Source organism: Silene latifolia, chromosome 8 (genome assembly GCF_048544455.1).
Source record: "Silene latifolia isolate original U9 population chromosome 8, ASM4854445v1, whole genome shotgun sequence".
Taxonomy (NCBI): Eukaryota; Viridiplantae; Streptophyta; class Magnoliopsida; order Caryophyllales; family Caryophyllaceae; genus Silene; species Silene latifolia.
The window spans coordinates 24058630-24076118 of record NC_133533.1 but is presented as its reverse complement, the minus strand read 5'-3'; the positions used below and the strand labels follow the sequence as shown (position 1 = coordinate 24076118).

General features: G+C 40.5%; 1 protein-coding gene across 1 annotated transcript; it reads right to left on the bottom strand.

Moving 5' to 3' along the window:
- Positions 1-9132: 9132 nt before the first annotated feature.
- On the bottom strand, positions 9133-12295 carry LOC141594864 (uncharacterized). The gene is made up of 4 exons (XM_074414852.1): positions 11715-12295; positions 10820-11084; positions 9981-10304; positions 9133-9297 (listed from the first exon to the last, which is right to left on the bottom strand). The coding sequence occupies exons 1-4, from the start codon at positions 12293-12295 to the stop codon at positions 9133-9135; spliced, it is 1335 nt and encodes a 444-aa protein (XP_074270953.1).
- Positions 12296-17489: the final 5194 nt, after the last annotated feature.

The window sequence follows — 17489 nt, the reverse complement described above, 5'->3', positions numbered from 1 at the left end:
ATACCCTATCCTTAGTCCTCCGTCGGTACTTAAGGATGTTTTTAACACTATCCAAAGTGTGTTTCACCGGATTCTTTTGGTAATGCTGAACTCGTCATACTCAATGCATATGCCACGTCTGGACGTGTGCATATCATGGCATACATGATTGATCCTATTGCAGATGCATAAGGAACACGACTCATGCGCTCAATCCCTTCAGGCGTCGTAGGTGACTGAGACTTGCTCAACTGCATCCCAAACGTCATTGGAAGGTTCCTCTTCTTGGAGTTGGTCACGCTGAACCTTTCAAGAATCTTATCCAAATAAGACTCCTGACTCAGTGATAACGTCCGTCGTGATCTATCTCGATAGATACGAATTCCCAGTATGCGTTGTGCCTCATCCAGATCTTTCATCTGGAAATGGTTCTTCAACCATCCTTTAACCAAAGATAGGAGAGGAATGTCATTCCCAATCAAGAGTATGTCATCGACATACAATATCAAGAAAACAATCTTGCTCCCACTCGACTTGATATATAAGCAGGGTTCCTCGACCGATCGAGTGAAACCATACTCTTTTATCATCTGGTCGAAACGATGATTCCAACTCCGAGAAGCTTGCTTAAGTCCATAAATGGAATGCTTAAGCTTGCATACTTTCTTAGGATGTTCAGGATCTATGAAACCTTCGGGTTGCACCATGTACAACTCTTCCTCCAAATAACCGTTTAAGAAGGCGGTTTTCACATGCCAAATTTCATAGTCATGAAAAGCGACAATCGCTAAGATTATCCGAATGGAACGTAGCATGATTACAGGTGCAAAAATTTCATCATAATGCAATCCGTGCACTTGAGTGAAACCTTTTGCCACTAGTCGTGCCTTATAGATATCTGGTTGCGCGTCTACAGAATGCTTTATTTTGTAAAGCCATTTGCACTGTAGAGGTTTTACCTTATTAGGTAAATCAACAAGATCTCATACGTCATTCTCATACATGGAGTCCATCTCGGATTGCATGGCTTCGAGCCATAGCTTTGAGTCGGAACAGGCCATAGCACCATTATAGGTAGCGGGTTCATTACTCTCTAGGAGTAAAACGTCATTATCCTCGACCATACCAATGTATCTGTCCGGAGGATTAGAGACTCTACCCGACCTCCTAGGTTCCTCAGGAATATTAACCGTATCATCAGTTGGAGGAACAACTTCCTCCATCTGTTCCTCGGTTGTTGGTTCTGGAATCTCCGACAGCTCGAAGGTTCTATTACTTGTCTTGTTCTCGAGAAATTATTTCTCTAAGAACGTCGCACTAGCCGCAACAAAAACTCGATGTTCGGTAGGCGAATAGAAGTAATGACCAAACGTTCCTTTTGGATAACCAATAAAGTATGTCTTGACCGATCGCGGGCCGAGCTTATCCTCGTGTCTCCACTTGACATAAGCCTCGCAGCCCTAAACCCGAATAAAGGACAAGTTAGGGACCGTTCCCTTCCACATTTCATATGGAGTCTTGTCGACAGCTTTAGTCGGACTTCGGTTAAGTATAAGAGCAAACACAAAGAGCAAAACCCCATAATGAATCAGGTACTACCGTGTGACTCATCATGGATCGAACCATATCAAGTAAGGTTCGATTTCTCCGTTCGGACACACCATTTAATTGAGGTGTTCCAGGTGGAGTTAACTGCAAAACGATTCCGCAGTCTTTAAGGTGTTGAATAAACTCATTTGAAAGATATTCGCCACCTCGATCTGAACGAAGTGCTTTAACCTTTCTACCCAGTTGGTTCTCAACCTTGTTCTGGTATTCCTTGAATTTCTCAAAGGACTCACTTTTATGGTTCATCAAGTAGACATATCCATATCTACTCAAATCGTCCGTGAAAGTGATAAAATATCTATAGCCATCTCTAGCGGTAATTGACATAGGTCCACAAACATCAGAATGTATGAGTCCTAATAGGTCACTAGCGCGCATTCCAACACCTTTGAAGGAAATTCGAGTCATTTTGCCAATGAGACATGATTCACACGTACCATATGTAGAAAAATCGAATGCGGGAATAGTCCCATTATCGACGAGTTTCTTTACACGTTTTCCATTTATGTGTCCCATTCGACAATGCCATAGATAGGTTTGATCTTTGTCACCAACCTTTAATTTCTTATTATTCACGTGTAATACTTCCGTGGTTTGATCTAAGATGTAAATTCCATTCATGGAAACTGCTTTGCCATAAATCATTTCATTTAAAGAGAAAATACAGCTATTATCCTTTATTAAAAATGAAAAACCGTCTTTATCAAGTACGGAAACTGAAATAATGTTCTTAGACAAACTGGGTACATAGTAACAGTTATATAAATATAACTCAAAACCACTAGGGAGTTGGATTACATATGTTCCCTTCGAGACAGCAGCAACTCTAGCTCCATTCCCGACTAACAGGTCCACATCACCCTTTCCGAGAGGTGTGATGTTTCTTAGGCCCTGCAAATAATTACACAGATGAGAACCACAACCAGTATCAAGTACCCAAGTTCCGAAACTTGCATGGTTAATCTCAATCATATGAATATAAGATGACATACCAACAGGAACGACGCGACCTACTTTTATGTCCTCACGGTACACGGGACAGTTCCTCCTCCAATGTCCAGTCTTGTGACAATGGTGGCAATCAATGTCACCGCCCTTGCTCTTTGCCTTGGCCGGTGAGCCACTAGTCTCACCAGGCCCACTCTTACCGTTTCCTGGCTTTTTAAACTTTGGCTTACCTACAGTTAGGTCGCCTGGAGCTTTGCCCTTTCCTTTACCCTTGTTGGAAATCATGAGAACATCCTGCTTCATACTCCCACTCAATTTCATATCCTTCTCGGTCTGTACGAGAAGTGAGTGTAGCTCATGAGGACTTTTCTTTAAGTCATTCATGTAGTAGTTCGCCCTGAAAAGGGCAACACCATCATGAAGAGAATGAAGCATTCAGTCAACGACTATGCTCTCACTGATTTTGCAATCAAGTGCCTCCAATTTCTCGACATTCTCAATCATGTTAAGAATGTGTGGGCTAACCGGTTGGCCCTTTTGGAGTTTCGCATCAAAGAAGCGACAAGTATGCTCATAAGTAACGATTCTCGGTGCTTTTGAGAACTCGTTAGTGAGCGTGGTGAAAATCTTGTTTGCACCTTGGGCAATGAAGCGTCTCTGCAAATTGGTTTCCATCGCAAAGATGAGTACGTTCTTTATCGCACCCGCTTCCATGACGAAATCACTATAAGCAAGTGACTCGTTAACTCTTGCATTGGGGCCTGGGTTTACCGGTATTGGCTCAGTTAAGAACTTGAGCTTACCGTCAGCAATGGCAAGCGATTCCGTAGTCTTTTTTGCCTCCCGTCCATAAAGTTGGACCCATCATTCTTCAGTCGTGTGAACTGATTCATGTTGTCCATAAAAACTTTAAGCCAGGACTCGCGTCCAAGTGTGGCACTCGGCATTGGAATTTCGTTATTTCCAGCCATTTGTTGAAACAGTTTTATCAAAATAAACGTATTCTACACTGCGAAAAGAAGAATAAAATAATAAGCATATGCACCGTTATGATTTTAAGTCTTAATGTAAAACTGTTATAAGCGAAGACTCAAGCATTTATACAATTGACCTCCCTCAAGAATTATATAAATGATCCCAAGACTCAATTATCTGTAAATTGATAAGCCAACCTTTTGGCTAATTCTACTGTTAGAATTCTTGGTCGATAAATTTCTGTAAATTCTATCTTTAGTCCATCATAATCACGAGAAACTCTTTAGACTATAATGTTGAGATAAACTAAGTCAACACAAACTACTTACCCAACGTAGAAGGGGTCATATTATGCCTACCGACGAAGAAGGGATTCATAGTTGTTTGCCCTTATAAAGACTAATCTCAATTTCCGTTTTAGAGGAAGATCCCATCAACTTTATTTTAATTCATTTTAAGTGAACTAATATCTAGCATGCGTGAATGAATAAACTAAGGTGATGACTTAAAATGAGTGACATCTGTATGTCTATGAAAACTAACATACAATCTATATGAGTCAATTTTCATGCATTTTAGTAGGTGGTTTGGTTTAGGCGGAATAAGATGCATAAACTATCATGTGAATGAAAAGCAATAGGAACGAAAACGTAAAAATAATAAAAAGTCCTAGTGTGGCCTATCTATCAAAATGAACATAAATACAACTTTGGAATCCATCCTTGGACCCGAGAAGCTTGTCTTGATGTTCCATCTTGATCCATGTAGCGGGAGTGAGCTCCAATCTCCATCTTTAGTCTTCTCAAAAATTACAATTTAAAATTACATAATAAACCTATTTACATTCTAATTTCAAAACCGTAATAAATAAAGAAAACCAAACGGTGATACGAGATCTCAAATTACATTAAAAATTATGTTTCCATCATTACGAAAACATAATTTGACTAAGGCCACACTAGGTATTACAAATTACAACCGATTGCAAAAAAACGAAAATAAATTCATTCAACGATTCATTCAACAAAAAATGCATCAACTAAAAAAAATTAAACATGCAAGACATAATTCTTTATTATGTAGATTAATTTTGCCCAAACCACCTATTTAAATGATCAAATTAAGTGACAATTCCTCAATTACTCACATTAATTTCAATCTTAATTCACATTAAACTTGTAATATGAATTTAATCCAATATTATTTTAAACTTCTTTAAAATAATTAGGTATCTTAATATGTGAACCTTTTCACAACAATTAATCATACATTAAAATGTATAATTATAATTATTGGCCAAAAACAACAAAAAAAAAATTTCTTTAAAATTTTTCTCGGCAAAAACCGAAACATGCCCCCCAAAAAAAAAACCTTTTCTCGGCTTTTCAGCAAAAACCGAAAGGAAAAAAACAGAATTTTTTTTTTTAATTCTGCCCAACGTGAACAGTAACAGAAACAGAAAAAATTTTCTTTTCTTTTTTTTTCTTTGGCTAAAAAAAAAACAAAACAGCCCTAAAAATTTCTTTTCAATTCGGCATTATGCCCTAAAACAAAAACTTTAGATGAACGAATTCGTTTATAGTTGCTATTAGAACAAGATTAGCCTATGAATTATTGAAACATGATTTTAACCGTATATGCCAAAAACTATATAGCAAAAACAATTTTTTATATCTTCAACATGACGATTCCATTTACATTTTAATTTAATCATCATTAAATCAAAACATCTACAAATTATCATATTATCATCTTAACTGATTAAAACAACAATATGAACAAATCAAAACAACAAAAAAAACAAAACAACTCGGCTGGAAAAAATTTCTTCTCGGCATAAAAAAAAATTTCAGCCGATTAATAATTTTTTTTTTTCGAAATCCTTTTGTTTAAATTCAATTATGAAAATCATCAAAAATAATTTCGTGGCCTGGGCTCTGATACCACTTGTAGGAAATATCGGTATACTTCCATTAACATTATAAGGATTATAACGAAATTATAAATATGAATACTAGTCATAAATGAAATTGCATAAACAAAATAGAGAGATTATGAAATCAACCTTCGGTCCTAGCAAATTCGGCCTAAGAACAATATCGCAATGATATTCGCCTATTAGTTGCACCCAAGATGCTCCGAGAAATGCCCCTCAAATTGCTAGAATGAGATCCCCAATTTTCTGTAAATATTAGGGTTTGTGTGTGTGATTTTTGATGAGAGAAATGCTAGGTTCGAATTAGGTTAAGAAATAAATCTCCTACTCTCTTATTATAACCGAAATAAGAGAAGTCAAAGGGAGATCTTTCTTCTCCTAAAATTCGGCCCATCTATCCGAAAATAAGAGGAGTTGCCTTCTTATTTTCGGTTAATCAACCTACCAAAAATAATGCGATTAAATCTTCTTATTTTGGTATTTTACAAAATGTATATAAAGTGTATTATTTATAAATTGTCATTCATTTATTTTATTCCGTATTAATAAGTCTACATACAACAGCTTGCAGTCGATTTATTAATACGGGTCAATAATAATTTATTATGACAATATCGTATAATATATACTTTAATTATAAATATCGCACATTTATAATTAGCTAATTAAATATAACCGATTACATTTAATTACGAATTAACATCTTAATTCATTTAAGCTAACATTATATACATTAATTAAATATAACATATTATATTCAATTTACGAATTGACAGTTAATTCGTCTCAGCTAATATTATTTAATCGGCATTAAATAATGGTCTCATCAACACGTTGACTAACTGTTTAGTCATATAAGGCATCAATGTGATTAAATTTCCATAACCACATCTCTCAAACACATCCTTTAGGTGTGACTTTTAGGGACCAGTTGATCACCGCCATCAGTATGATAATAACGTCAAACTTTCTAGCAAGCCAACCGTTATTAAGTAATCGTTAATCAACTGATTAAAATACGAAGTATACCCTTGTGAACCTATAAGAGATTTATAAATGTTATCACACTAATTTGTGGAGGACACAAGCTCCAACACAACGGGGTCAGTTCACTTCATAATCAAAATAAGACAAAGTGCAACAAAGGTAAACAACTGTTCCACAATCCATCTCCAACTCCCAATCACATCTCATAACTGACTACACACTAAAGTGTGTAGCCCTGCCAGTGGGGGACCGCAACCTTGCCCACCTAAGCCCCGCTCATCACACGAGCGATAACCCATGTTCATTAATGTGCACATCCCCTCTTGTGGCGGGTTCCACAAAGGGCGAATCAAGGACGTGAAGCCACTCCTGCAAGTGACTCCACTCAACCGAGGACGCACCTCGCAAACATCATCAACCCGTCTAAACTCCAACACCCCCTACTCCAATCCACCAACAATATTCTATCAACAATATTAAACATATCAATTAATCACAACAATGCATTAAATCAATTATACAATCAACTGAGTAGGGAAACCCTACCTTAGCACTAGTCCGATACGAGTAAATCAAGAAAGCTAGAACGGCTCCTCTACGAAATCTCCATCTAACAATAACCATGTAATTCAATCACAATCATGCACAAAACCCCTTTTCGCAAATCACAAAACTAGGGTAAACTCTAAAAGACAACTGACAAAACTCATAGGACTAGTGGCTTACCGACACAATCGACGCAAGAGAGGAATGAACAAGACTCACGAGCAATCCATGAACTTGAGAGAGATTATAGATGATTAGGGTTCCGTTTGAAGGTTTAGGTTTTGTAAAAAGTAATTATGAAATTGTGAATCCCATTTTATTACTCTAATCCTCTCTAAATCAAACCGCGGAAATAATCTCCATCAGACCGGATACTCGGTCGAGTATAGAGTATACTCGGCCGAGTATCCGCTACTCGGTCGAATATTACCATACTCGGCCGAGTATTCCTGGACAGTAGCCTGACCAGAAACACACGACGCATTACTCGGCCGAGTAAGCCATATTCAGTCGAGTAACAGACTTAGAAAACCGTAGTATTACAATCTTATCTCCTTAAAAAGAAATTCGTCCCCGAAGTTCATACTATACTCAAAACAACACCAATCACCCCAACACAACAACTCTACAACCACTACAACAACTACTCCAAGTACCAAACAACTCCCACTATATATGATAAAACACCCGACTCAAACTGAAAATATGACAAAAACATAGCTATGTTAATTCAACTAACCCAAAAACAAGCATGCGACTATCTCCTACCCTTCTTAAAAGACAACGGTTACGTCCCCGTAACCAAACATACCTGATCGAAAAGGTGAGGGAAACGCTCTCTCATCGACTCCTCTGGTTCTCATATGCCCTCTTCCACATTGTGATTAGACCAAAGTACCTTTAGTAAGACGGTTTCACCGTTCCTTATCTTGCGCACTTTCCGGTCTAAAATCTCCTTGGGAAACTCCGCATAAGTTAGAGACTCCTCCAACTTTATGTTCTCAACTTCAAGCTCGTGTGATGGGTCACTCACATACTTCCAGAGTTGCAAAACAAGAAACACATTGTGGACTCGATCCAACGATGGTGGTAAAGCTAGCCGGTAGGCTACTTCACCTATACGGTTTAAGATCTCATACGGGCCGATAAACTTCTGACTCAACTTCTCTTTCTTGTCAAACCTCATCACCCCTCGCATAGGTGACACGTTCAAAAGGACCTTGTCACGTACTGCGAACTCAATGTCCATGCGGTGCAAATCTGCATAACTCTTTTGGCGATCTTGAACTGCTTTCATCTTTTGACGAATCAGACGAACTTGCTCAATCATATCCTGCACCATCTGTGGTCCTAAAACCAACGTCTCTGCACTGTCTTTCTAACAAATTGGACTTCTGCACTTCCTACCATACAAAACCTCGAACGGTGCCATTCCAATGCTAGTGTGATAGCTATTGTTGTATGAAAACTTGATCAGGTCCAACCTATCCTCCCAACTCTCACCAAACTCCATGGCACAAGCCCTCAACATATCCTCCAAAGTCTTGATATTCCTCTCAGTCTGCCCATCTGTCGCGGGATGAAAAGCTGCACTCATCTTTAAGGTCGTTCCCATCAAATCCTGAAACTCTTGCCAAAATCGTGATATGAACCTCGCATCTCGATCAGACACTATATCTATTGGCACACCATGTAACCGGACCACATGCTTCCTATAGCCCAACGCTAGCTGTATCTTGGTCCAAGTATCCTTCATCGGAATGAAGTGAGCTAACTTGGTTAAACGGTCGATAATCAGCCAAATCATATTGTTACCTTGCTGAGTCCTTGGTACCCCATGATGAAGTCCATATAGATCGACTCCCACTTCCACTCTGGCACCTCAAGTGACTGAATCTTACCTTGTGGTCTTCGTTGCTCACCCTTTACTCTCTGGCAAGTTAGACACTTAGCCACGAACTCGGCCACATCCTTATTCATATTAGGCCACCAAAACGTTTTCTTTAGGTCTTTATAAAGCTTGTTACCTCCTGGGTGAACTGAATAAGGAGTGCAATGAGCCTCCGTCATGATCACCCTTCTCAACTCTGCATCACTAGGAACACACCATCTCCCATCGAAACGAACACTCCCATCTATGTGGATAGAAAACCTCAAACCGTGCCACTTTCTACCCTTGATTTCCATTCTTGGATCTTTGGATCAAGCTCTTGTTTCTTCTTTATATCATCATACAAGCCCGATTCGATCTTCAAGTCCCCGATGGCATCCAATTTCCGAATCATATGAATCCCCATATTGGACATCTCATCCCTCAGCTTCAGCAAAGACATAGCTGTACATAACGAATGAACACTCTTCCTACTCAAAGCATCTGCCACAACGATGGCCTTACCCTTGTGATAGATCATCTCCATGTCATAGTCCCCAATCAACTTCATCCATCACCTCTGTCGTATGTTCAGCTCTTCTGAGTGTAGATATACTTCAGACTCTTATGATCTGAAAACACCTTAAAGGTTGCCCCATAAAGATAGTGCCTCCAAATCTTAAGAGCAAAAACAACTACACCCAGCTCCAAATCGTGAGTAGGATAGTTCTCCTCATACGGCTTCAGCTACCTCGACGCATAAGCTATAACCTTCCCATTCTGCATCAAAACACAACCCAACCAATTCTTTGAAGCATCGGTGTATACTTCAAAGTTCTCACTTCCCTCAGGTAGAGCTAGGATAGGGGATGTGGTCAAACGCTCCTTTAAGGTTTGGAACGTCGTCTCAGAACTCTCATCCCAATGAAATCTAATCTATTTTCTCATCAACGCTGTCATAGGCCTCGCAACGTTAGAGAAGTCTTTCACAAACCTCCTATAGTAGCCAGCTAAACCCAAGAAACTCCGAATCTCAGCAACATTATTCGGTGATTCCCACTTAGTCACTACTTAAATCTTGCTAGGATCCACGGACACACCCTCTTTGGATATTACATGACTCAGAAATACCACTTTCTCTAACCAAAACTCGCACTTAGATAGCTTGACATATAACTGGTTATCTCGCAAGGTCTGCATAACTAATTTCAGATGTTCCTCGTGCTCCTCTTTGGTCTTAGAGTAGACCAAGATGTCATCATTGAAGATGACCACAAACCTGTCCAAAAACGGGCTGAAGATTCGGTTCAAAAGATCCATGAAAACTGCTGGTGCATTCGTCAACCCAAAAGGCATCACTACGTAATCATAATGACCATAACGTGACCGAAAAGCTGTCTTAAGGATATCCTCATCTGCTATCCTCAACTGATGGTAGCCCGACCTCAGATCGATCTTACAAAACACTCATGCGCCATTTAGCTGGTAAAAAAGATCGTCAATCCTTGGCAAAGGATACATGTTCTTCACCATAACATGATTCAGCTCCATATAGTAGATGCATAGCCTCATGCTCCCATCTTTCTTTTTCACAAAAAACACTGGTGCTCCCCACGGTGACACACTAGGCCGAATATACCATTTGTCTAACAGGTCATTCAGCTGCTTCTTCAACTCTTCCAACTCTTTAGGCCCCATACGGTACGGTGCTTTAGATATAGGACCCGTCACTGGTTTGAGCTCAACATTGAAGTCGACATCTCTCTCTTAGGTGGTAACCCCGGTATCTCATCTGGAAAAACATCATTGAACTCCCCAACCACCGGTATATCAGATGTTGAAGTGTTCTCTACCCGCATATCCCTCACTTGGCAAAGAATCAAGGGACACTTCTTTCTTAGACATGACTTTAAAGTCATCACTGCGATAAATTTACACTTTGGTCTCACTACAAACCCTCTATATGACACCTTGACTCCCTTAGGACCCTTTAAAGACACTTTGTTTTGCCTGCAATCTATCTTAGCATCATACTTGCTCAACCAGTCTATCCCGACGATGATCTCAAACCCATCCATAGGAAACTCTAACAAGTTAACTGGTAAGTCTACATCCCCTACCAACATGGACACACCTCTATACAACTTAGAATTAGACACCGACTCCCCAGAAGGTATAAACACGTTATCCTCTACAAGTTCGTACTCTCCCAAACCCATAGCTAAGGCATGACCCCTAGACACAAAAGAATGGGTTGCCCCTGAATCAAACAAAACGAAAGACGGTGTATTATGAACAAGAAAGGTACCGATAACCACATGAGCATCGTTCTCTGCCTCCTGTTTGCCCATCATAAAGAGCTTCCCACTGCGTTTCTAACCTCCACCCTAGACCGTGGTGTTCGAAGTAGTCGGCTTAGCTGCCGAGTTCTGAGTCACACTGCTGTTCAGGCGCTGTTAGGACCCTCCACTGTTGCGGTTCAAGCCGCCATTGTTGTTGTTCTGCCCTCCACGATTGCCTCAAGACCCAGATGGCATGTTGCTAGCAAAACTCTGGCTCGGAGCCTGAGAAAAGTTCTCTTGGTAAGTTCCCGTAAAGCCTCCTCCTACTCTGGCACTGGTACAATCATATCTCTTGTGACCCACTCCGTCACAGTTGAAGCACGAAAGGTTGGAGTTATCCCTAGTACTCTGACCGCCACCCCTTCCCCAAGCTCGAGATCCCCATGCGTACTCGGACCCTCTAAAAAAAGCTCTGGACTGACCATAATTGCTCCTCTTGTGGCCCGACTGGTTGCCACTCTCACTCTCCGCCTTTCTCTTCTCAACAGTCCTTTCCTTAGCCTCCTTGGCCAAGTCCACCAACCTCTCAGCATGCCCAGCTCGTGCATATACCTCTTTTAGGTTGGTAAGTACTCCAGCTGGTAGTCTATCCATGATCTTAGGTGCCAACCCCTTTTCAAAATGACAGGTTAAACCTCGCTGACCCAACTGCATATCCTCTGTGTAACGTGACAACTCTAGGAACCGGTGATAGTACTCCGTGACAGTCAGATCACCAGCCATGGTGAAAGAATCAAACTCAGCCCTCAGCTTGTGACGGATGTGCTCCGGCACAAAATGCTCCCTTATAGCGGTCTTGAAGCCTGTCCACGGTATATCATCGTATCCCTGGTCCTTGTAGTATGCTCTGGCATCCTCTTTCACATTGTGCCACCAAACCCCAGCTTCACCTCTTAGGTAGTACACTGCTTGTTGTACCGCCATCTCCGCCGGACACTTCACGACTTCAAGAAGACTCTCCATCTCGCGGTGCCAGTTATCGAGAAGCTTTGGCTCACCAGTGCCCTCATAAGTCGAGGGGTTGAAGCGAGCAACGATGGTGCTTAGATGGGATGCGTCCACCGGTTTCTTGCCTCCCTTACCCACGTTTTTGAGTGCCTCCATGAGCGCATCTTTGATGCCCGTCGTTGTGTGCACCAAAAATAATATTTATAGTCCAAACTACTACTATAGCTAGTGGCAGTCAGGGTCGAACCACAAGAAGGCGATGCAATTAATAGCTGTTCTATTTAAGTCCAAAGGTAACAGTGTGTGGGGGTTTGATTTGAGTTGGTCTATAACTAAAGGCAGTAAATGAAATGTAAACTAAATAAACGGATGAAATCAAATAATAAAAGGGTGCTAAGATGGTCGGTTCACTATAGTTTCGGCGGCAGTATACTAGGTAGGTCTAAAACAAACACGTGAGATGGGAAAATAAGAAGTCCTCTCGGTCCATTCTTAACAGGTAGCATCTTTCGATCTCGCTACAAGTCCCTAATATCATTAATGCTAACTTTCGTCCTGAAAAGTGATTAAAAGGCTAAATTAACTTATCTCTCGATCTTATTAATCTAGTCGTCTTAATTAGGTAGGCTATCTCCCTCCCCTATCTTTCGATCTTTATTGGGTCGGTCAATTCCTAAACATTCAACTAGTCGCGTGCACTCGATTCGTCAAATATGGAAATTAAATTAATTAAAACGAAGCATATCTCACGGGCCCAGTCGATCGACCGGATAGGCCAGTCGATAGACCATGACGCGTCTAGGTCTTCCTATTCTAATGCCGCCTAACCTATAGATTCCCTACATCCTAGCACATGGGTATTTAGCTACTCATACTGGAAATAGTGACAGCAATAAACTTAACAATTAAAACATTCAAATTCATGCTTAAATTAATTAAACGAACAATTAACATAAAACAATAATTTGGATTCGGGAGATCTAACCTAGAAACCCTAAACTATCAGCAAATTAAAGCAATGAAACTAAATATAAGAACAGAAGAGTACCGTGAAGGGAATCGCAGAAGAAAGATCAAAACCGATTGCAAAAAGAACTTTATTAATGAAAGAAATCTAAACTAATGTATGTGTAGAACTTGATGACAAAACTGAATTAAAGCTTGATGATCATTCTGAATAACCTAGGTTATGTTATATAGAATATCGCGTAACACTTATTCCTAAACCTAATATACAATGGCAGCCGGTCGATCGACTGAACTATGTTGAACAGTAGCTCCTGTAAGTCGTGCGTTGGTTGATCGACCATGAAGGCCAGTCGATCGACTGCTTTAGCTGATAGTCCGCTTCTAATTCTTCATAAAATTATCTTTCAGGCCTCAAAATGCGCACCAAGCTAGTTCCTTGAGTAAATACTTCACGTCAAATGCAATGCAAGGTACTCGGGGACGGATTTAGCTTGATTTCCGCTGGATTCTTCACATTTATGCAATAATGTACAAAAACACGAAAGTAGACGGAAATAGGGAGAATAGTAGCATAAACTACACAAATGAGCTCTGAAATGCGTGTAAAATGGGGTGTAAAACATCATATTAATGACACGCATCAAACTTCCCCAAACCAAACCCTTGCTTGTCCCCAAGCAAGAACTAGACTCGATCCTAAAACCTAATGGAACAAGTTCAATCTCAGAGCGAAATGCAAACCGAAAAGCCTAAACCAATTTGATGCAACAACTAACAATCAATTAGCAATATGAATCATGCAAACGAATTATGAAGTCGTTAAAAACCCGCTGCACCGTCAACTATAGAGACTTATCATTGTGGACTCTCATGGGTCGCTCAAATCACACATAAGCACAGGTGAATATATGTAAAAGATAGAGAGAATTCATTTTGTAGTGACACTCACCTAACTACGACCTATAAGAACATGCCTGCAATCTAATATGAAAATAATCTCTACAACCGTACATATGCATTCCAACCGAACAAATGACCATGACACATGCCGAGGTAAATATGGATATGTGAGGTATGGCTAAGAAGAGGCTAAAGTAAATTTGGATAAAAACAGAGTTAAAAGCCAAGCTAGTAACTAAGGGAACCAAATTATAACAACATCTAACTTCTTGCTCAAAAATTCAATCGAACGGTGCTAATAGCAAGCACAAATCTCACAATCTCCGATATAAATGTAATTCCCCAAATGAAGATAATAAAGCATGGGAATAAAATCACCAACTGATCAAAACTCCAACCATGTGATTTTGATTTTTCTTTTCTCGGGCTTCAGTCGATCGACCAAGATGGGCAGTCGATCGACCGCCCTCTACAGTACAACATGCATTTTTTTTCTTCTTTTTCAATTCTATTTTTTTCTTTCTTTCCTTCCTTTTTCATCTTCCCGACAACATTTCAAAATGAGCATTAGCTACCAAAAACAAAGTAACAATCCCAAGAACATAAACTACTAGCTTGACAAAGGCAGGCTAAGTGTAGGATGTAGATAACGGGACAAAAAGGCTATTTCTGGCAGTGTGGAGCTTATGGAAATGAATAAAGGGGTGACCTCTTCCACATGTGTCAACAAACCACAAACCGAACGCATACAGGTATTAAGCAGATTAAGTTCATATTTATGCACATTTATGTAACATGTCTCATAAGGAGTAACTACTCACATCCTAGATAAACTGGTCATGAATGACACCAGTTATAGGCTCTAAACCTCAGAATATGATATAGTTTGCCAAAAAATCTAAGTCAAGTCTCAAGTTCAGCAAGAATTAACGAAAACTCGTAGACTATGCATATATGATTCTACTAATAACATGTCAATTAAGCACGACTTAGGCATAAAACAGCTGCAAATGCAATGTCATCATTGAAATACTACCGTTCCGACTCGACCTATATGCTAAAATAAGCGTGCATTTTTTTTGAATTTTGTGAAATTTTTCAATTTTTTTTTTTTGAATTTTCTGTATATATATGGAGAAATTAAAAAAAATGCAAGACAAAATGTAAACGTGAATGCAAGCAAATGAAATGCAACGCAAAACCCTTCCCCAAACCAAATCACACAATGTCCCCATTGTGCAAAATCATATAGTGAAATAAAAGAAAACGGGAATTTGCGTTAAATTAACTAAACAAAACATGAAGTAAGAACTCGGAAACTCACAAGACTTTAAGCGCAGCAAAAGGAAACCTCCCCAAACCACTAGCAGTGCTACCAATAAGTACCTGAAAAGAAGCCAAAGTACCACGCATAAATCCGAGAAAACAATTATTGAAACGCAACATTATGTGTAAAATAAAGAAACGGAAGAAAACAGAAATGAGTCGGAGAATAAAGTGGAGAAAAGACTCCCTCAACTTCCGCAAAGCGACCAAACACAGCAGGGGAGTGATCGAAAATAGGTACAGCAGCGCAGGGCGGTCGATCGACCACATCACCCAGTCGATCGACCAAGGTGAACAGGAACAGAAGCTCCTGGAACTGTAGCGCTCAGTCGATCGACCATACTTATCAGTCGATCGACTGACTTCTACAGAATGTGGCTCGTTTCACTTCGCGAGTGGTCGATCGATCGGGTATGTCGATCGATCGACCCATACCCGCCGATCGTCTTTTTCTTGCTATTATTCGTTACAGCCTTCTTCTTACTTGGTTCCGCCTCATCTTTTCCAGTGACTTCCTCGACCGTAGCGGGCCCATCAAGGGTAGACCCACTCCTCAAGGTAATAGCATTAAGGGTCTCCTTTTGATCAGTCTGCGTCGGTAAATGTCCCGGAGCTCGAGTTGCACTTTTGCTAGACAATTGAGCAATTTGGCTCTCTAACATCTTCATCCCGGCCTCTCTAGCTTGAGACTCTTTCAGCAACAAATTCTTCAATTTGGCAAATTCGGAGCCTCGGGACTGCTGCTGCTGCTGTGGAACATACGGAGGCTTTTGATATGGCTGCTGCTGCTTATGAGGGGGCACATAACTCTGCTGCTGCTGCTGCTGTGGAGGTGGAGTCGGATTTAGGACATTTTGGCTATTCCACCTCAAGTTCAGATGGACATTCGGCTCAAAATAAGTGTTTGTCTGCCTATAATGTTGAAAAGCAGCACAAGACTCATATGGAATGCTGCAGTTGTCTGAAACATGTCCTTCTCCTCCACATTTTTTGCAGACGAAAGGACCGTCTGAAATAGCATTCACATGATAGATCCCTCCTTTTGAAGCTCCTCCCAATTCGTACTTATCAAATCTCGCCGTAAGAGCCTCTAATGCAGCTACAGAAGGGGATTCAACACTCCTCGTTTGATTTCCCCTGGAATTTCCATACTCAGCTTTATGGGTGGCCAAATCATCAATAATTTTCCACCCCTTAGTCTCTCCCACATTCTCCTGGAATCTGACATTGGCTGCCGCATCCAGGATAGCCCTCTGATCGTCATAGAGCCCATTATAAAATTGATTGCATAGGCTTCATTTCTCAAACCCATGGTGCGGAATAGTTCGCACCAGCTTCTTGAAACGGACCCACGCCTCATGAAAATTCTCATCAGGACCCTGTTTAAAGCTCGTGATCTGAGCTCTAATGGCATTGGTCTTCGACGCAGAGAAATATTTCTTGTAAAATGCTAAGGCCAACGAATTCCAGTCCGTTATCCCATGAGCAGCTTGATCCAGGTCTCGGTACCACTCCCTTGCAGCATCACGAAGAGAGAATATGAACATAGTCTCCTTCACCTGGTCCTGGGTCACACCGGTTGGTGGGGGTATGGAACAGCAATAGTCAATTAATGTCTCCATATGTTTGGCTGCATCTTCATTTCAGCTCCCCCGAATTGGTTCCTCTCAACCAAGTTGATATAAGACGGTTTCGGCTCGAAATTCCTATCCGTCCCTGGTAATGCGAATCCCTTATAGAGATTCTCAGCTGTCGGCTCAAAGTGACTGGCTATACTCGCTTCTTCAGCCATGTCTGGAGATGTGACTGTCTCTGTTGAAGAAGTAGAAATAGGTGACGAAGGTGGATCCTCCTCAAACAGCTCGTTCTCGTAGTAACTAGACAGAGTACTCAGCTCTTCCTCTGTCGGCAATACTCTAGATGATCGTTTCATCTCACGCAAAGTCTTCTCAATCTCAGGATTGAATGGCAGTAATTCACCACCCTGTGACCTGCGCATAAGAAGAAACTACAAGTAGAATATGAGAATAGTTTAAGGAACAGATGTCCCTTAAACTAAGAGAAAGACTAAAAATAAAAACAACTAAAAATTTTAAACAATTGCCTCCCCGGCAACGGCGCCAAAATTTGATACCCGTCGTTGTGTGCACCAAAA